The sequence below is a fragment of the Microtus pennsylvanicus genome, chromosome 5 (assembly GCF_037038515.1).
Source record: "Microtus pennsylvanicus isolate mMicPen1 chromosome 5, mMicPen1.hap1, whole genome shotgun sequence".
Classification (NCBI taxonomy): Eukaryota; Metazoa; Chordata; class Mammalia; order Rodentia; family Cricetidae; genus Microtus; species Microtus pennsylvanicus.
This window is the reverse complement of record NC_134583.1, coordinates 34,902,856-34,924,748: the sequence shown is the minus strand read 5'-3', so window position 1 is coordinate 34,924,748 and position 21,893 is coordinate 34,902,856. Positions and strand designations below refer to the sequence as shown.

At 42.7% G+C, this 21,893-nt stretch overlaps 1 protein-coding gene across 1 annotated transcript in view; it reads left to right on the top strand.

Annotated features, from left to right (window-relative positions):
• The window catches only part of Mrps28 (mitochondrial ribosomal protein S28), a 130,019-nt gene extending 127,208 nt beyond the window's left edge, over positions 1-2,811 (top strand). The window contains exon 3 of the mRNA XM_075971483.1: positions 2,530-2,811. Coding sequence (XP_075827598.1) covers positions 2,530-2,698 — 169 coding nt within the window. The 3' untranslated portion in view covers positions 2,699-2,811. The remainder of the gene's footprint in view (positions 1-2,529) is intronic.
• The last annotated feature ends 19,082 nt before the right edge of the window (positions 2,812-21,893 follow it).

Genomic DNA, 21,893 nt, shown 5'->3' with positions numbered 1-21,893 from the left:
GAGTTAGTAGTCTTGTTATGTAATTAATTTGTTTAAACAAAAACAGACTTTAATCATATGTCTCGCATGGGGGAGCACTAGAAAATATGACTAACTTCATTGTTTTTAAGTTTTATTAAAATCCATTGACTTCTGTTATCAGAAAAAAATAACTTCAGAAAAGCTGAACAGCCTAAGTGTTTACTTGGTAAGCCATTCATAACCTTTCAGAATGTAATCCGACCACGGGGAGAGTAGGTACATTGCTTACTTGGTGGCCATCCACAAACCTTCAGACACTGGGAAGAGTAATCATATGTTTTACCAAAGTTATTTCCCAGTGAATTTTCTGAAAACATTTTTTAATTTTTTTGTTTATGTAAAATAAATTTAATTTGAAAATTGAATAATAAATGTGGTATAGCAGATGGTAGAAGTGACCACTTGGCTAGCATGCCTGAGGCCCTGGGTTTGAGTCCCAGCACTCCACAAATAAATAAATAAATAAATAACTTATGGTGTTGAGGTATCTCATCCTTTAAAGATTTATAGTTTTAAGAGCTGGAGAGATGGCTCCGTTTTTAAGGGTGTGTATTGCTCTTGCAGAGGACCTGAGTCCGACTCCCAGCATCCACACTGGGCAGCTCACAGCTACCTGAAAGTCCAGGGGATCTGGTGCCTCTGCTCTCTGAAGCACCAGCACACATGTCAGCATACCCACACATAGACATACACACATGTGTAACTCAAAAATAATAAACACAAATAGATTTTAAAAATCTACCACCAATAGAAAAAGAAAAAGATATGATACCTGGTTTGACATTTTTTTTAGTTCACTAATGTTTTTAATTGACAAAAATTAAATGGTTGTTTTTGGTCTTTTTTTTTTCAATGTGATGTTTTATTTTTGCTAGTTGTTTATTTTTTGAGTGAAAGTCTCATCCTTGCCGCTTCTGTGAGTTCAGCCTTTTCTGGTTTGTGTGTAAACGCGATGATGCAGTGCCTTCTTGTCTGACTTATGCCATGGCACATGACAACTTTCAGGTCTTCCAATGTTTTTATGCTTTGGTGCTGCTACAGTCTGCCCCAGATGTCAAGAACTTTGCACGAGGAAGTTCATCCATGTTGCTTCTGTAAATGTTTACTTTATTTGAGACATTTAATTTTAGGAGGAAAAATAGGTATCTGAGTTTTTCCTCCTTAATACTTTGGCTTTAAAATAAATGGTAGTTTTAAGAATGGCTTGTTTGAATTTCAATATTGAGTACACTTTTATTCTAGCATAAACTATTTAAATAGTGGAGTGTGGTGGTACACCTGTAGTCACAGCACTTGGAAGTGATGGTAAGAGCATCAGGACCAGGCTTGACTATGTTATTCCCTGTCTCAGAAAAGCAGTGAATGAGTACATTGAGAGCTGGGAAGATGGCTCTGTTAGAAAGTCTACCGTCAGAAAAGCTGAGTGTGCCAGCACTGACTGCAGCACTGGCGGCAACCGAGCCCTGAAACTCATTTACCCTGTCTCAAAAAGTAAGGTGGAGAATAACCGAGGAAAGACACCTGATATTGGCCTCTGACCTCTATAGGCAGTGTGCACACATACATATATGTGTATACCTGTACACATGCATATATATCGTTAATCTTACAGGTTTCAAGAGAAGTACCACTGACCCAAATTAATTAAAGCAAATAATTAATTGAAATGAGCTTTCTTTTTTTATTCATGTACACAGGCTGTCTCCCTCTGAAGGCAGGGTGTGAGAGATCGGCACTGGCCGTGGGTGAGATAAGGGTTTTTATAGCTCAGTAGAGGTTTCCAAATGGGGGATTTAGAAGGTAAACAGGTGGGGTTACAGAAGTAAGACACGGTGATCATAGCAAGGAGGCCACAGCAACAGGTAGTCAGTATGACCTTTTGAAACACAGTGTGGTTGCTGTTTTCTGGAGCAGGCGGTATAGAACCACTTGTAGTTGAGGGTATAACATGTTAAGGTGGGGCATAGCCCAGTCGTTGAGAAATAGATTTAATCATAAACAGGAATGAATCTAGTTTATAGTTTCTATAAGATGGCCTTCAAGTCTAAGATGGAAGCAGCCTGGTTTATCAATATACCCACGTGAACATGTCCTTATACTACATATTAATATATACACTAAATAAATAAGAAAAGTAAAATCTTTAAAGGCAGCTTTAAGTTGAAAATTCTGATACACCTGAACATCAAATAAAGCTATTTCTTAGCCAGACGGTGGTGGCGCATGCCTTTAATCCCAGCACTTGGGAGGCAGAAGCAGGTGGATCTCTGTGAGTTCGAGGCCAGCCTGGTCTACAAGAGCTAGTTCCAGGACAGGCTCCAAAGCTACAGAGAAACCATGTCTCCCCAAAACAAAACAAAACAAAAAAACAAACCAACTATTTCTAACATACCAGTGTGAACTTTCGAGCCTTGAGTCAATCAAAATGAAAATTAGAACTTGCATTTCATTTTTAGCCTGTTCATGTGTGACCCGCAGAATTAATGGGATATTTTTCTTGTTCTTTAGGAAGTACCAGAGGGGCACCAGGGTCCGGCTGCGACTTCTGGATCTTGAGCTAACATCTAGGTTCCTGGGTGCAACCACAGATACAACTATACTGGAGGCCGATGCAGTTCTCTTAGGACTCCAAGAGAGCAGAGACTCAAAATCGAGAGAGGAACAACTCAACAAGTAAATGGACTGTGCTTGGTTCAGTCAGAACAAGCTCTGTTTTGAGCCCAAACAGCTGTCAAGAATGCAGTTAGAACACTGTGAATAAGTGATTGAATAAAGTTGTAACAAATCAAACTCATGGTGTCTCTTCCCTGTTACAGTTATTTCTGGCCTCACTCCACCCCCTTTTCTACCCATTTGTTGTTGTTGTTGTTGTTGTTGTTGTTGGATTAGGGTAATGCAAGCAATCCTGAGATTGTCTAATTCAGTTAGTGCTTTGACTGCTATCTGGACAGGTGGGGTGATTCTAGCCAACAGTGAACAAGTAACACAAAACAGCTGGCCTCAGTGTGGAAAGTGGACAATATCTAAGAATAATGTGTTGTGTGTTAGTTGTTCATACTCAGGAGAAAAACAAAGCAAGGATGGACTACAGGGTTCCAAGTACAGATTGAAATTTAAGTGTGGTCAGCACAAGGTCACAAGAACAATCACTCAAAGGGACTTGTGGGGAAAATAAAGCCAAAGGAGTCTCTGGGAGAACATATTCCCACAGAGGCGTGGCTGGTGTTAAAGCCCTGAGACAGGCCTGGGCCTATCCAGTTCAGAACCAGGAAGGAGCCATCGTGGTGAGTGTAAGAAGAGGGGAGGTGGTTGCAGAGAAGCAAGGGAGAGCATATATCCTTCTGCATTTGCCTGGTGTGATCAAGAGGGAGGCTTGCTGGAGAGTTCTTAAAAGAGTAGGAAGTACAATCTGCCAGTTCCTTTGGCTGGACCCCTTGAGCAGATTGTCTGAGTAGTCTAAAAATGAACCAGGCCTGCCAGAGTGAGACATGTCAGGAGACTAGCGATCATCCAGGTAAGAGAACTGGGAGAGTAGAAGGGACAGGCAGAGAGGAACATTGGGCATATTTTGCAGGCAGAGCCAACAGGGTTTCCTACACAGTGAATATGGGTTATGAGAAAAGGAGTGAGAAGTGTCTTACATTTTGCAACTGAACCCTCCCTTAGCTGAGTTAGGGAGGAACAGATTTGAGAAGACTGAGTTCCAGAACTCAGTTTGGAACATGTTGAGATACTCACTGGCAGCAGTTAGTAGTGAGTCTGGAGCTCATGAGATAAAAGGTAAAAACTTGGATGCTATTGATAATTTATCCTGTAAGTTTAAAAAAGAAGATGACAGGGGACTGGGAAACACCTTTGATTCCAGCATTCAGAAGGCAGAGGTGAGTTGAGACTAGCCTGGTCTACATAGCAAATTCTAGGCCAGCCACAGCTACACAGTGAGACCTTGTCTCAAAAAATGATGGAGTATGTATATAGGGGCCAAGCTGATTAGTCTGACCTAAACAGTTTCACACAAGACAAAAGTGTCATTTCACCAGGGGAGGAAGATGGATGGATTAATCTGGAACTAGCATGTTGGTCAGAATGTCTCTTGTGGTGCCTGCACAACCTGGAACCGCAGTCAGGCAAGGGCCTGGGGATTAAAGAACACACAGAGACATAGGTCACTCTTGAAACAAAAATGCCATTTTATTATGTTCCCGGACAGCTTGTATAGTGCTCTCCTTGACTAATGGCCGTACCCTAGCTCTGGGGATTTTCTACTGCAAGTCTACCAGGAACCACTTCCTTGCTTTCAAGAACTCATGAGGGTCTCGTGCTCAGAGCAGCTGCAAGCACAGAAAAACAAGTTGTTTATTCCGGGAGTCAAAAGGTCATAGAAAGCTCAGGGTCTGAGGGTCTGCAGCTCCCAACAGTCTCTAACAAGGTGAAATTGGAATAGATTATCTACATGATGGCTGGCTTTGTGCAAGAAAACAGCATAGCCTTGTCTTACCTAGTCCAAGAAATCGCATAACTTCACACCTTCCAGGTGGCTGTAAAAGTGGGAATGCCATCTCACTGTGAAAGGGAGGCCACCGTACTTCACATCCATCTCACTGTGAAAGGGAGACCACCAAACTTCACATCCATCTCACTGTGAAAGGGAGACCACCAAACTTCACATCCATCTCACTGAGAAAGGGAGGCCACCAAACTTCACATCCATCTCACTGAGAAAGGGAGGCCACCAAACTTCACATCCATCTCACTGAGAAAGGGAGACCACCAAACTTCACATCCATCTCACTGAGAAAGGGAGGCCACCAAACTTCACATCCATCTCGCTGTGAAAGGGAGGCCACCAAACTTCACATCCATCTCACTGAGAAAGGGAGGCCACCAAACTTCACATCCATCTCGCTGTGAAAGGGAGGCCACCAAACTTCAAATCCATCTCACTGTGAAACGGAGGCCACCAAACTTCAAATCCATCTCACTGTGAAACGGAGGCCACCGTACTTCACATCTTATTTAAGATGAGAGACAGGGTCACTGTAAAGAGTGGATTCTACCTCTAGGTGTACACACGTCCTTATCTCCTCCCCTAAGGGTTAACCCAATGGGACAGGGCTAGGACATGACTAGGTGACCACCCCTCACTGGTTTCACCGTAAGATGTTGTCCCACTAGTGTAGTCCCTGTGGTGTAGCTGGGTCAAATCACCTTCCTGAAACAACTTGTTAAGGTGAAACTATGTCTTTTTCTTTCCAGTGCTGGCCAGATCTGAAGTATGCTTTCAAACTCTAACTAAGGGTTTAGGCTTCCTTTCTGAAGCTCTCCTCTACGCTGCCTGCCCCAGGTAGCTGACCCCACTTATCTTAAGTAGCAGCATGACTTTTGTTCTCTGTTCTCTTCCTCCCCTGAGAGACTTAGAGTTTGCCTTCCCTGGGATTTTCCTTTCAGACTCTAATAACTTGTCCTCAAGCTTCCATTTCAGATCATTCTCTTCTTAAATGCTTCTATCAGTGAGACTAAGAACACCAAACAGGGACCCCAGTTTCCCAGGCATCATTGATGGCTGTGCTGGAACACCTCAAGATTGCTCGGGACTCTTCTTCCCTGCCTTTTAATTCTGTAGTTGGCAGAACAAACACACCATTCCTGCATGCCTAGATGGCATTATCTCATCTTTAGAAATAGTCCACCACTAAGATCAAAAAAAACCTTTAAACACTGTTCTAAACTCTCAAATACATTTCAGGTCTCCCACTCCTGTCCTTCCTGCTCCCTTAATTAAATACTTTCAACAGTCTTTGAAATTCCAACCTGTTGACTCTTCTTTTTTCCCTCATCGGCCCATTCATGTTCCCAGTACTCTCACTCTGCAGCTTAAGTCAGGCTATGTTGTTGTAGGAGGAGCTGCTTGTTCATTTCCCAGCAGCCCAGACTCCTGAAATAACCACACAGGTACCATAAGCTAACTTGGGCAGCCAGTATGAAACAAAGGACCCTCTCTCCATACAACATACAGGCTCATTTCAAAGAAATGAAATTTCAATACAGGGAATTTCAAAGACAGTTCCACCTATATTGGCAGTTTTTCAGTCAATTTCCTCTGTGTCCTGCAGAATGTCTGGCAGACTCTTTAATGAAGCAGAAACCCTGAAGAATCATTCACCTTTATGCAAGTTCAGCTGTCATTTCTCTATGGGTCCTGCATGTCTAGTTCACACAGTATACCATCAAGCAGTCCAGGCAAGAGCATTTTCTTGCTCAAATGCCTAACCAACACCATAAGGAGCCTCTTTAATGCCCATCTTCCTCTTGAATTAGTTAGTGTTGCCAGGAGAAGGTGTGTCTCGTCATGAAAAGTCCTAAGTTCTTAAATATCTTAAATGCCATATTCTAAAAGTCTTTGAAAGATTTGAAGAATCCCTATCCATCTGAAATATATCTTTGTATATCTAGAAAGGCTAACTAATATGACTACATGCTTAACTAATATGACTACAAGCTTAACTACTATAGATGACTCTATTAACCTATATTTCTTAATTATACATTACATTTTTAAATGAGCTGCACAGACACAATACCTTAATCAAGAGCAGAAATATACATGTAACAAAATTGACCTTAAATTAGTATCAGTAAACCAAGATCTATACCAATGCAAATATCTATAGCATACCCCCTTAAACAAATATTTATAGACAATATTTGGGAATATGAGTGTTCTATCCAAACTGCTTCCTGCTTTTTGTTGGGCGAAGTAATTTTTGGGGGGCGTTCATTGTGACCTTTAGGGGGTCTTGGCCCATCAAACCGCATTAGCCTGGAAGGATTCCACAGGTTTTCATCCTTTGTGGAAACAAAAGAAGAACCTCTTTTCCAAAGCAGCAAATCCTTAGACCAATATTTTGAAGTTAAGACACCTTTAAGATATATATGTTGGTTTAGCTTAGCATTCTGTACAATGAAATGTCTCTCTGGACTTAACTTCTTCATAGTCAAAAAATTCAAAGAAAACACAGTAATATACATAATCCAGATACTCTGTGTATATTCCATATTTACGTGGCTTATTTTTCTTTATTCCTATTACTTTTCTACAAGTTTAGTATTTATTTTATTATTTTTACTTCTTTCATCTATGACTGTCTCTGCTCATTTACTACACTTACTATCTCTTTAGTCTTTTTCTTGTCTTTCCCAAGCCTACATACATGTTTTTAAAACAAACTATGTCTCGTTTAGAGGTCTTTTATGTCTGAATCTGTCCTATTGTGTGTCTGAAATCCTTTTTTGACCAGGACCGCTTCTTAAAAACCTAAGTGGTGGCATTGCTAGGGCAAACGTGGCCCTGCCTGCTAATTTAGGACCGAGGCTGCTTGGCCTTTTGGTTCCACCCAGTCCAACATGGCGGGGCAGAGGTCTGTTTAGTGCAAGCCATGCTCACAGTCCCATTTTCAGGCACAGAGCAGGTCTATGTTGCTATTAAGCAAATTGTAGCACTCTGCTCACAAATCCCATTTAAATGCTCAGCTTCCTGAAAGAGCCAGCGTTAGCACTGGTAACTGCTGAATCAGGAAGACCTCTCTTAAAGGAGCTGTAGCACACCACCAACAAGCAGAGCCCATCCAAAAAATAAAAAATAGATAAGCCTAAACTTTGTTTTTTAGTGTCTAGAATTCCTTTCCAAGCCCTCTCAGGTTTTATGTGGATTTAGCTAGCACACATTGGAGTGCCAATTTGTTTTGGGAGGAGGCTGCTTGTTTATTTCCCAGCCACCCAGACTCCCAAAATAACCACACAGAAACCATATTATTTGCAATACTATTTGGCCAATAGCTTAAGCGTGTTTCTGGCTAACTCATATCTTAAATTAACCCATCTCCATTAATCTGTGTATCACCAGCTTTGGCTTACTGGGTAAAGTTCCGGCATCTGTCTCCAGTAGGGCTACATGGCTTTTCACTACCAAAGCAGTGTTTCTCAACCTCATCTTCAGGTTATGGTGATCCCCCACCATAAAATTCTTTCATTGACACTTTATAAAGTCTACAGAGAGGGTCCCAGGACAGCCAAATCTACACAGAGATACTATCTCAAAACCTCTCCTCCCCCTCAAAAAAAAAAAAGAGGAAATAAAAGTTTAGCACAAAAAGAATAGTAGGACTGTTTTTTGTAGTTGATTAGAAACAAGAAAGGAGCCCACTGAGGTTCTGAGGACCTGGGTTAATAACGATGCTCCCAGTATGGACTGAAAAAGACTTAAATGGTTCAAGACACAGAAAGGCCTCGAAGATCTCAATTTTCATGCTAGGCAGAGGAACCCACCAAGCTGATAAGAAGGATTCCCCTAGTGCTTGCCTGTTGGAACTGTACTATTGCTGTGAGCAGTAACAGGAGCCGCTGTCTATGTTACCCTTTTCAGATGGCAGTGTTTCTTCTCATTATCTTGTGCCTCTTCTATAGAAGTACTATCTGGTGTTAATTATCAACCCTCAGTTATACATCTTTAAAGCTTAGCAGTTTGAAAACATATTCTGATTAAATATCTCTCACAAGGTTTCATATATTTCCACCCATGCCTGTGTCTTGCCTGGAGAGTTCACTAGGGAAAAGTCCTCCCAAGCCCCACTCTGAAACCGGTAGATTTCATTCCCTGAGGACTTTAGAATGAGAGCTTCAGTTTTGCCATGGCTCTTCCTGGAAGGTTACCTTCTGTTCTTTTCCCATAAAACCCATCAACTGGCACAGTCTTTGGACTCGGGAAAGAAAGGGAAGGATGGAGACAGACACCTCACCACTGACAGGGTCTTCCTCTGTCTTGTACTCTGCCGGATGACAGCAAATTATTCTGGGATCAAGGACTGCACAAGCCACAAATCCAGGATGTGAGAACTGGGGACCATCATAGAAGCGGTCTACACCAGACGTTTAATTTCCTGTTCTGTTCATGGGTGTTTAAATCTGGGCCTGATGTCCATCACAAGAACAAGCTTTTAGTGGGTACCATGACTAGATAAGGCTCAGGGGAAGAGGCTGCAGAATGGGGCCAGATGAGAAGAGCTGTTAACAAGAGGACACCTTGGTGATTGGACCGTCTGTCCCGATGATCCATTCCCCTGTAGTCTCTGAAAGGGGCACCCGTACTGTAGTCCCACGGTAGGGAAGGTGAAGCATCTTCACCGTGTGCAGCTTGTTTCTGTAGTAGATATAAGCTAACGATACAAATGGGGGTAGGAAAGAAGATGGGCCTGGGAATTGCAGATCCAGATTTGAGCATTGAAGGAAACCAGGGAGTTTGAAGTACATCGCATAACTTTGGAGCCCACATTAATGGAGCACTGTGAAACTTTGGAACCACAGGCTGGCCAGGCCATTGGGTTGACCCAGTATTGCATTTCTTATATTCATATCATTTGGGCTTTCTTAAAATAAATATACAATTTAGTATAAGTCTCCAAGGGAAATGTGTAGTTTATTTGGAAAGACTATAACTCCCCCCCCCGCACCGTGTTTCTTTTAAACTAATTACAAAGGACTTAGAGATGCTCTGACCCCAAGGAGGTGGGATAAAGAAAACTACGAAAGACTGTGCCTCGCCGGATGCCGAGAGCCCGCGCTCTCTGCCTATGGGAGACAGAAGTGGAATTTTGAAGGTCACATGTTAGTTTTCAGCTGAAACATTTGTGTGTACCCCAAAATCATCCTGGAACAGATGAAATATTCAGAAACCAAAAATGGCTCAGATTATTACCATGTAATTCACAAAATTGCCTGCTTAAGAATTAAGAAAACACAAGCCTACTGTTTTACCATGCTCTATAAGTCTCAAATCATTATGGTTAGAGAAAATGCACATGGACTATGATAGCAATAATTAGGTCACATGAATGAATGAAAGAAAGCAGGATATGTGTTTTTTCCCAGACAACATTTGAGGGCAGAATCTTTCATTTTAAATGCAGCAAATACCACAGAAGCCAGATAAAGATGATGACCCAGCTCCCAAAACCATACCAAAAGGAGTGAGGCCAGCACAGGATTATGGGAAAATGCTACAAGCCCCACTGGTTGGAAATAATGGTGTGTCTGAGTCACGGCAGTGCTAGACTCTCTGGTGTATGTCCAGACGCCGGGTATTCCAGCTGATTTCCAAAAGAGGACTAGGAAATGGATGCCAGCCTGGTAATCCCATGCCTGTCATTGTGTTCAAAGATGGATGTTTATGCTCCATTAGCCATTCAGTCTTCGTGAGGACCTCTGTTTCCCACTCACCCTCTGGCGCAGGTGTTACCAAAATTTACAATAGATTAATGGACCAGAAAAAGTCCTAAACAGCATCCAAGGGGATATTATCATCAGCCTCCAGGTAATCTGATTTAGGTGTCACTTGATATGTGTGGGCAAGAACCAGAAAAACCAGAAAAGACACTATTTCATAAAAAGCAAACAGGAATGTGACTGGAAAGATAGACCTCTGGGTCCACGGCGTTAAAATCTTCCTTGTGTGAGGTGAGTTAACTCGAATATCGCTAACTTGGAATTGTTCTCTAAACCTGCAGAGGGACCGGAAGTTATTGGTCAAGTGTGTAAACCGGGTGGGCTGCGTGGCTTCTTAGGACGCTGCGCAAAGCGCAGGGTTTCCCTGGTCCGCACAGGGAAAGCCGGCTCACCTGCTCACCTGCAGTTCAGCTCATCTCTGCAGGGTACTAGGTGCTTCCAAAGTCTTCCTTTCCCTGGCTTTCATCATGCCCTCCAGACAAAACCCACAAAATACCTGAGAGCCCCAGGCCTGGCCGTGGCAGTGTGGCCCTTTCCTCGGGCCTAAAAGTGACGTGCCTACGGGACAAACTCCTGTGACCTTCCTTTTGACTGTAGAAAAACCGGGAGTCATTTCCTCACATTCTCTCAACTTCCTGACAGGGTGCTGCCTTCCACCACAGAATCTGGGGCAGCAGCTAGTTCACAGTATTCCTCCCGCTGTTTCTGTTGCTGTGCCTTCTTCCCGGCCATCCTCACCGAATCCGCGTGAACGCTGCACGAAATGCCTTCCCCAGAGCAGGTTAGCATGGATGTAAAACAGCTCTGGGGATAGCTGAAGAAAATAATCCCGACTAACTATCTTATTATGGTATCTTAACATTTAAGAAAATATTTAGAAGAATATTTTATTGACCAAAAACAGTCCAAGCCTCTGATTAGTTAGAGATCTTACAGTGTCCAGGGAATATGTAAAATGCGCACTCAACCGAATCTTGCCTATAAAACTCTAAAATGCATTTTCAGTCTCTTGGCCCCAAAACATTTCCTGCTTTTTAAAGTCGTGAATACTAAACAGGATTTAAAGTCTTCCTTGATGACTCAGGGCCACCATTATGGAAAACAACTTCATAACGATGTGATTTCCCGGGGATTATTAGGGTAGGAGAGCTGCTGGCGGCTATCTAATGCCCAGATCACTGGAGTCTCTGAAGCTCTAACTGGTTACCTCCAGCCTCCCTCACCCTGACGTCAGTCAGCCTGTTTGCTGCTTCTGGGAGGCTCCATGCGGGTCTACCTGAGGAGCTTTTTAGCCTATTTACTAACCATTTTAACAGCCCTTCCGTTCTCCTGTTCCCTTTCTTCTGATACTGATCTTCACTTTTCTTTATACCGGGGTGTGTGTGTGTGTGTGTTGGTTTCTAATTGATAGGTTTGTTTCCTAGTAGTTTGGAAGAGGGCTGAGGTCAGTTTTGTAGACCTCTAGAGTTGTGCTGAACTTTGATATCTATTTTCTCTCTCAAAGCCCTTTATCCCTTGCAGCAGACTTCTCGACCGGCGAGAAAGAACAACCACCACACCAGGATTCTACTCAGATCACGCTTTACTGGAGTGCCCTTGATTGAGAGAGAGCATGAAGCGAAGGGGGCAGGAAATGAGGGGCAGGAAGGGAAGGGCAGAAAGCGAGGGAGAGAGAAAGCAAGAGAGAGGCCCGAGAGCCCTAAGGCAGCTGCTTATATATGGAAATTGGCACACGGGTCGCCCTGTGATTGGCTGCCACCAACAGCTGACACCAGACTGCATCAGGATAGGCCCAAGGACCCTTAACCACCCCCATGCGGGAAGCGGGGGACACACAGCTCTCAAAGGCTTAGCCAAATATGGAGTTGTTTATTTCCAACAAGACAGGATGTCAGGGCCATCTTGTAATGGCGATCCTGTCCGGCTCACTACAATCCCTTATTTCCACAACCGTTTCATATGTTGAACTTTTTAAATTTATTTTCACTGATAGGCCAGTTTTAGAAATCCAGTATTAGAAGGGCTTTAGGAAAGGAAAACTACTAAGAAATTAACTTGAAAGCTTTTTGTTGTTGTTGTTGTTGTTGTTGTTGTTGTTGTTTTTAATCAACTTTTAGACAGATATGGTGGTCATGACTGTAACTCCAGTTGTCAGGGAACCGAGGCAAGATGATCTTAAACAGGAGGCCCAGGCTCCTGAGTAAGACTGTCTCAGAAACAGTCAGCTGGGAAAGGATTTTTGCTGTCCTCCCAGACTTTGCCTATCTCGATAACACAGAGATGGTAGCTCGGTGAGTAGATGGCTTCTGTTTGAAGCCAGCCAGCACTTAATAGACACAGTTCCTAAGGAAACACTCTTTTCTTCTTTTTAGCACTGTTTCATGCTGTTCTCATGCATGTATATGATGTATAATATAATGTGTAATATAAAGAGTTTCATGATGTTCTCATATGTGTATATGCCGTATAATATAATGTAAAGAGTTTCATGATGTTCTCATATGTATATATGCCGTATAATATAATGTATAATAAAAGTTTCATAATGTTCTCATACGTGTATATGCTGTTTAATATAATGTATAATATAAAGAGTTTCATGATGTTCTCATAAGTGTATATGCTGTATAATATAATGTACAGTGTATAATATAAAGAGTTTCATGATGTTCTCATACGTATATATGCTGTATAATATAATGTATAATAAAAGAGTTTCTTGCTTTCTTATACATGTGTGATGCATTCTGATTGTGTTCACTCAGCGCTACCCTCTTTCAACCCTTCCACTCCCGCTGCTCCCCTTCCTCTTATCAATCTTTCTTTGTCTTTCATGTGTGTGTGTGCATGCGTTCCAGTGAGTCTCATTATGGTTACAGGAACATGGGAAATTATTATTAGTGGCCCTACCACTGAAGAAGGGGTCTCTCTGCCCAGCAATTATTAACTACCTAGCTCTATGGGAAAGGCGGGACCTGTGGGCCCCTTTCCTAGCTCATGAAAGAGTGGTGACGGCCTAGTCTTGTGCAGATAATCACATCTGCTGTGGGTCCATTTAGTGCATTAGCCATATTATGCCTGGAAGTAAATTTTGTCAACGAATTGTAGCTCTGTCATAGGGTAAATGGCTCAGTAAATAGGGTGCTTGCCACACATGCCTGAACTCAAATTCCCAGAACTCCCATAATTCCAGTGATTCTGTCTTAAGATGGGAGGTGAGGGGAGGTGGAAACAGGAAAATCCACAGACGGTTACAGGCCAGCTAGCCTGAGATGTGCATAGGGAACAACAAAAGTAACCCTGCCTCACACAGGGTGCAAGGAGCACAGGAACTGGAGTTCAGTGGCTATGGTGTTGGCCTAGTACACCAAAGGACCTGAGTTCGAATCCTTGGAACCTCCTAAGCTGGGATGTTGGCAATGTAGAAGGTGAAAGCCTGATACTCAAGGCTTTCCTCAGACGCACATGGACACACCCTCACTCATGTACACAGACATACGCATACATATATGTAGCACACACATGAAGACTGGGTTTAGTCACTTTCATGTCTTCTTTCGGGCCAGCAATATGTAGAAAATATAAAGGAAGCTCGACAGTGTTTGTGCAGTGTGTTTAGTTCAGTGGCCACAGGCTGGAAGAGTCTCTGGTAAAGTGTGCACCTTCTGACGCCCACGGTAGGTGGTGGACATTGTTACCGATGCAGTCAAAATCATCGAATGGCCTTGCTCTTGACCTTCTTATTTCAAAGTCCCCTCCAGTGCAGCCCCTTGTCTCTCCTCCACCACATGCTTTCTAGTAAGTGGTCATATTTGCTCTTAGAGTTTTGGGCAGGAATGAAAAGGTTAGGGTATGTGAATAGATTTCCTGTACTGGGGTTGGGCAGGAATGAAAAGGTTAGGGTATGTGAATAGATTTCCTGTACTGGGGTTTCAAGTATTCATCTGACTCTGGCTTATACCTTCTGGTGATGTTCTAGCAAAAAAACTGGCTGCTGGCCTCTCTTCTTGTCTAGCATTTTGGTGGCCTAAGGTCGGGGGCAAAGGGCAAACCGTCAGCACTGAGGTTACAGATGTGCACCCTGTCAGCAACTGAGGCTCCAGATGTGCGCCCCATCGGGTTCCAGATATGTACCCTGTTAACACCGAGGTTACAGATGTGTGCCCCATCAACACTGAGGTTACAGATGTGCACCTATCAGCACTAAGGGTCCAGATGTGCACCCCATCATCAACTGAGTTTACAGATGTGCACCCTGTCGGGTTTCAGATGTGTACCCTGTTAACTCTGAGGTTCCAGATGTGCACCCCATCAACACCGACCTTACAGATGTGCTCCTTGGGCCCAAGTCTTAGTGGGGGTTGTGGATGGGACTCCGTTCTTCATGCTTGAGTCACAAACACTTTATCCCCTGAGGTCACCTCCTCAATCTCATCTTTTAGTATACTAATACTCTTAGTTATTTTAAACTGGAAAATATCAATTATACATAGTTGAAGGCAAGAACCCTTGAGTGCTTTTTGTTTTTTAAGCAGGGTTTCTCTGTAACTTTGAAGCCTTTCCTGGGACTCACTCTTGTAGACTATAGGAGTAGGGTCCACTTGTTCATCCCAGCTGCCTGGCAAGCTTAGCCCAGAATAACCACACACACACAGAAATGTATTAATTAAATCACTGCTTGGCCCATTAGCTCTAGCTTTTTATTGGCTAACTCTTACATCTTAATTTAACCCATCTCTATTAATCAATGCATCACCACACGGTCATGGCCTACCAGCAAAATTTCAGCATATCTATCTCCCGTGGCTCCATGGCGTCTCCCTGACTCTGTTTTCTTCCTCCCAGCATTCTGTTTAGTTTTCCCTACCTACCTAAGTTCTGCCCTATCAACAGGCCACTGCCGTTTCTTTATTCATTAATGGTAATCACAGCACACAGAGAAGACTGCCACATCAACTTCCCTTTTCTGTTTAAAAAAAGGAAAGTTGTAACTTTAACATAGTAAAATTATATATAGCAAAATAGCTATCAAGCAATAATTAGAGTTACAATATTCATATCTACTTTATCTTTTAACATATCGAAGGAAAACTATAACTGTAACTATCTATCTATTCTTCAACTCCATCAAAGACTCCAGAAAGATATAATATTACCTAAGTAAACAGGAAGTACGTTGTAAGCAACTTCCAAAACTCCAGAAATGACAGAAACATCTTGCTTCCTAGACAGTCACCCAAAGTTCCTCTATACCATTGGGGCACCCATCTTCAGCCCAGTGGCCCATAGTATCCAGCAGACTCTTTCATGAAGTAGAAAATTTCAAAGACAGTTCTGCCTATATTGGCAGTTTATCAGCCACTTCTTTTGTGTCCTGAAGAATGTCTAGCAGACTCTTTCATGAATCAGGAACTCCAAAGGATCACCTCACCTTTAGACAAGTTCAGCAGTCATTTCTCTGCGGGTTCTGCATGTCCAGTTGAGCAGTCCAGGCAAGAGCAGTTTCTTGCCCAAATGGCGAACCAACACCATAAAGAGTCTCTTCAATGCCCATCTTCCTCTTGAAGTAGCTTGGTGTTGCCAAAAGCAGAAGTGTCTCACTGTCATGAAAAATCCTAATTTCTTAAAACATTTAAATGCCATATTCTAAATGTCTCTGAAAGAGTTGAAGAATACGTAAACAAACTATATCTCTATATATATCTAGAAAACCTAACTAACATAACTACAAGCTTGACTATTATAGGTGACTATCTATTAACCTATACTTCTTAATTATACGTTACATTTTTAAATGAACTACACAATCACAATACCTTAATCAAGAGCAGAAATGCATATACATGTAACAAAATTGACCTTAAATTTGTACCAATAAATCAAGATCCATACCAATACAAATCTCTATACCATATCCCCCTTTAAATGTAAACAAACAATTATAAACAATATTTGCTAATATGGGCGTAGTTCTGTCCATACTACTTCCTGCTGTTCGGGCACTGTTAATCAGGTCTTTCATGGTGAATCCTGTGTGCTAGCTTCATCTCAGTCAGCAGTGGGGTGAAATATTTTCTTTGTGGGGGTGTTCACAGCAACCTTTCAGGGGATCTTGTTCCATAAAACCACATTGGTCTGGAAGCAATACACTGGTTCTCATCTTCTGTAGAAACAAGAGAAGAACCTCTTTTCCAAAGCAACATATCCTGAGACCCAAATTTGGAAGTCATGATACCTTTATAATATACATGCTTGGTATAGGAGGTCCTTCTGTCTTTGTGTTGCTTTCATTGATTAATAAAGAAACTGCCTTGGCCTAGTTGATAGGACAGAACTTAGGTAGGCAGGGAAGATAGAACTGAATTCTGGGAGAAATAAAGCAGAGAGAGAAGCCGTGGATCCTTCACCTGAGACAGACGCCAGTTAGAATCTTGCCGGTAAGCCACAGCAACATGGCGATACACAGATTAATAGAAATGGGTTAAATTAAGATGTAAGAATTAGCCAATAAGAAACTAGAGCTAATGGGCCAAGCAGTGTTTTAATGAATACAGTTTCTGTGTGGTTATTTCAGGTGTATGCAAGCCAGGCAGCTGGGACAAACAAGGGGCTCTCTCCTTACAACATATGCTGGTTTATCTTAGCAGCCCATACAATAAAATGTCTCTCTGTACTTAGCTCCTTCACAGTAAAAAAAAAAATTCAAAGAAAACACAATAATATATATAATCCAGACTCTCTGTGTATATTCCATCTTTACATGGCTTATTTTCTCTATTCCTTTTAATTTATAACTATCTGTACTTTATCTCTTTAAAGTCTTTTTTAAATGACTTACTTCTTTTCCAACTCTCTATACTCTTTTCCTTTTCTCTCCAAGCCTATGTACATTTATTCAACACTGTGACCCATTTAGAGTTCTTTTATGTCTGAATCTGTCCTTATTGCATTATCTGTAATTCTTTACTGTCTTGAAGAGCTTTTAAAATGGTAAGCAGCTTGGTTGCAGTTGCTCTGGATGCTGGCTCTGCCTCTCTCCACTTTCAAAATGATGGAGGTACCATTACTGTCAGGTCTGGTAGGAGCCACACTCAGCACTTTAACTCTTGAGAATGAGCGTGCAGCAGACTTTTATCTGAGTAATAGCTAAATGTGCCATGCAGCACACTGCATGGCCTGGAAATATCTCTGTGTATGGTGGCAAGAATCCACCATGCTCCCTGCTTGTGCATGCCTAGTAGACCTGATCCTGTTGCCTGTCCAGGCAGGGAGCGCTGAGTGGTAGGTATGGTCTCAGCAACTCCCGTGAACCAGACATCTCCATGGTGCAAATTTTCGGAGACACAAAGGCAGGAAGTGGGATAGGATGGAAAGGGAGGCAGAGGGCATTGAGGCTGCATTTCCAGGCAGAGGCTACACACTGGGCTGTGGACGGTGGGGCTGAGAGAGCCCAGTGATCACAGGCAACCTAGAGAAGAGGGTTCAGGAATGTTTGGGTGTTTATATGTCCAGATCTGACTCTCAAAGGAAGCCCCAGAGAAGGGTTTCTAGTGAATTAAACCAAACTCTGACTCAGGAGACTTGAATCTAGGTAAATTTATAAACTGCTTCATTATCTATTAGAATTGAGATATAAATCCTAAATATTATTTTAAATTACTAAGTAAAAGCAATTTGGAGCAACCTTATATGAGGGATAAAATCATCCCCTGGATACTTTACTCTTCAGTTGGCAGACACTTGCTTTAGGAGAGAAAAGAGCCAGTTTTTAATCTATCCTTAAACGCACTGCAGTATTCTGAGAAAAGTACCATTAAGAAAGGATAATTCTGGCTGGTGGTGGTGGCCCAACCTTTAATCCTAGCACTTGGGAGGCAGAGGCAGAGGCAGGTGGATCTTTGTGTCTTTGTGAGTTCGAGGCCAACCTGCTCTACAAGAGCTAGTTCCAGAAGAGGCTCCAAAGCTACAGAGAAACCCTGTCTCAAAAAACCAAAAAAAAAAAAAAAAAAAAAAAAAAAAAGAAAAAGAAAAAAAAAAGAACGGATACTTCTGTGTTGTTTAAACAGGTTTCAAAAGAGCACAAATGTAATCCTTCATACGGAGCTGGCTAGAAATTACCAGGGTCACAGAATTAATTTACCTAAGTCATCATATCCATTAGTATTTAAGTGAGGCTTCCTTCCAGACAGGGAGTGCTGCCTCTGCTAGGGGCAGAGTACTGTGAGCACTATTCCCTTAGGAGCTGGGTAGGAGCCCAAATGCCAGAACTCTTATCAAGAATTTGTGAACTTGTATTTAAAATCACTTGGAAGGCCTGACAAGCCTATGAAATCTCTCATTAGCTGAACATGAACTGTTTCTTGAACAGAAGGAGGAGGAGGGTCCAGTGTTGATACAATGCTGACCACTTAAATATTTTTTTAATTGTCACTGATGTTTTAACTGCAGTTTGACATGGGTCTATTCTGAAGTCCTAACAGGCAAAGGCAAATGAATGACCACCCCTTGGGCTTCCTCATGAAGGCATTCTTTCATGAGGGTTGTTCCTGTTAGAAGGTTGAGTCTAGCGGGTTCCTTTGCTTGTATTTCTCACAACAGATAGAGTATTTCCCTCTGGGATGCAGTATAATCTGCGGGGACTGGATAGGAGAAACCCACAGGAAACTAGTGAAAATGGCGCTGTGTTCTGCACACAGAGGAAAGGTTGACAAGCCAGGATTGTGTGACAGTGGTGCTCAGGAGTAGCTCTCACACCAAAGAGTAGAGATTGTCTTTCTGTGAGGACACAGCAGATTATGGGACTCAACAGGGGCCAAATGCTCGGCTTCAACATTAGCATCTTTTCAATGTCCATGGGGAAAGGCCACCTGTCAGCACTCAGTCAAATAATATCTATGAATGACGGGTGGAAAAGTCCTGAGTAGAAGCAATGGGCCCCGCCAATCTCCGCACCCAGGGCTGATGAGAACGCATGCTCTGTCTGTCCCTTTTCTCTTACCCGAACTCCCCCCTGTCCCAGACTCTGGTGCCCTGAATAGAGTGAACAGGAATCCTCCTGCCAACGGAGGAGAAAGGATTTTGGCAAACACAAAACAATGGGTTGTCTTTTACATCACACATCTGGAGCCTCGGTGCTAACAGGGTACACATCTGGAACCTCGGTGCTAATGGGGTACACATCTGTAACCTCAGTGCTGACAGGGTGCACATCTGTAATTCGGTGTGACAGGAGAGAGATGGTAGAACACAGAAGCTCTTTGGTGGGTTGGGCTATCTGAATCAATACACCCCTGCTTCAGTGAGAGGCCTGTCTTCCGCTTGTTTTGTTATGTACTGTGAGATATTTTATGCTACTTGTGGCTATTGTGAAGGGTGGTGTTCCTCTAATTTCTATCTCAGCCCATTTATCATCTGTGTAAAGAAGGGCTATTGATTTTTTTGAGTTAATCCTATATCCTGCTACATTGCTGAAAGTATTTATGAGTTGTAGAAGTTCCTTGTTAAAATTTTTGGGGTCGCTTATGTAAACTATCATATCATCAGCAAATACTGAGAGTTTGACTTCTTTTCCAATTTGTATCCCCATGATCTCCTTTTGTTGTCTTATTTCTCTAGCTAGAATCTCAAGCAGTATATTGAATAGATATATAGAGAGTGGTCAACCTTGTCTTGCTCCTGATTTCAGTGGGATCTCTGGAAGTTTCTCTCCATTAGTTTGATGTTGGCTGCTGGCTTGTTGTATATTGCCTTTATTATGTTTAGGTATGTTCCTTGTATCCCTGCTCTCTCCAAGACCTTTATCATGAAGCTTTTTCAGCATCTAATGAGATGATCATGTGATTTTTATTTTTCAGTTTGTTTATATGGTGGATTATGTTGATAGACTTTCATATGTTGAATCCTCCCTGCATCTTTGGGATGAAGCTGACTTGATCATGGTGGATGATGGTTCTGATGTGTTCTTGGATTCAGTTTGCCAGTATTTTATTGAATATTTTTGCATCAATGTTCATGAGTGAGATTGGCCTGTAATTCTCTTTCTTAGTAATGCCTTTCTGTGGTTTGGGTAGCAGGGTAATTGTAGCCTCATAAAAAGAATTTGGCAATGTTCCTTCTGTTTTTATTGTGTGGAATATTTTGAGGAGTATTGATATTAGTTCTTCTTTGAAAATCTTGTAGAATTCTGAGCTGAAACCATCAGGTCTTGGGCTTTTTTTGGTTGGGAGACTTTTGATGACTGCTTCTATTTCTTTATTAATTATAGGTCTACCTTTCTTGCGGCCATGGGCGAACACTTGAACACAAACACCTTAGGGAAGAGGGGTTGTTTGGCTGCATGGAGGACACAGTGCATCCTGGTGGGGAAGGGTGTTTCAGTGAGTAGGGCTCTTGGGGCTGGCTGGCACGAGTGTGAGTCTGCCTGATCACATTCCATGGACCAGGAAGAGAAAGGGGCTCAGTTTCCTCCTCTCCCTTTTTATTCCATCCAAGACTCCAAGCCTTGTGAAAGCACTGCTGACATCCGGAGTGTGTCCTCTTCCTCCAGTCTACCCCTAATGGAAAGGCATTCGCAGACACCCCCAAAGGTTTGCTTCAGCGAGACCCGAGGCCCTAACCCAGTCAAGCTGATAATCAAAAGCAACACACAGCACCTGAGAGACAGTCAACACAGCTGGGCAGGGGGCTTCAATCAAAACCAAGTCCATCTCCAACTGACTCAGAGACAGGCTCACGTAGGTAGCAGCCACCCACTGATTTGGAGGTGGGTGTGGAGAGAACAGGGGCAAACACATGTGTGCACATGCATGTGAAGTGCAGAGCTCAAGTTTGGATGTTTTCCCTCCATTCTGCTTGGTTTTTTAAGGGCATCTTTATTATCTGTGTGTGTGTGTGTGTGTGTGTGTGTGTGTGTGCTTGTGTGGATGTGTGGATGCATATGCACGTGTGCAAGTGCCTGAGAAGGCCAGAAGACGGAGTTGGATGCCCTGGAGTGGAGTCACAGTGATGGAAGTCCCGGAAGACCAGCAAGCTTCACTCTTGGCCTCTTAGCCATCCCTCCAGCCCTCCCCTTGTTTCTCTGAGACAGTGCTCTCATTGACTTAAGGCTTGTGAAGTAGACTAGTCTGTCATTGTTTCCTGGTAACTGAGAGATCCATGCTCAGCACCATGCCCAGCTTTTTACATGGGTGCTAAAGATGGAGCTCATGTCCTTGTACGGCAGGCACTTTACCAAACAAGCCATCTTTCCAAGCTCTGTATTCATGAACTCTTTGTTGCTCGACTCACCTTATAAGTTCAGATTTATAGCTGTGGTGACTATCAAAGCTATTCTAGTCATAAAAAGGATTTTATTATAAATCTAGGCTTCAACATAAAAATTCCAGAGTGAGAGCTAATCACATAGGAAAGGGAAAGTAACGAGGAACCCAGAGTTCGGTCAACATTGGGTTCAGCACCCAGAGTATAGGGTTTGGTACTGAGAGCACAGCAGCACCCAGAGGTGGCAGAAGCTGCTGAGGGCTGTAGGCCAGTCATTCAACATTTAGAGGAACAACAAGGGGCCCAGTTCTGTGCTCAACTTGTGATGATGGCAC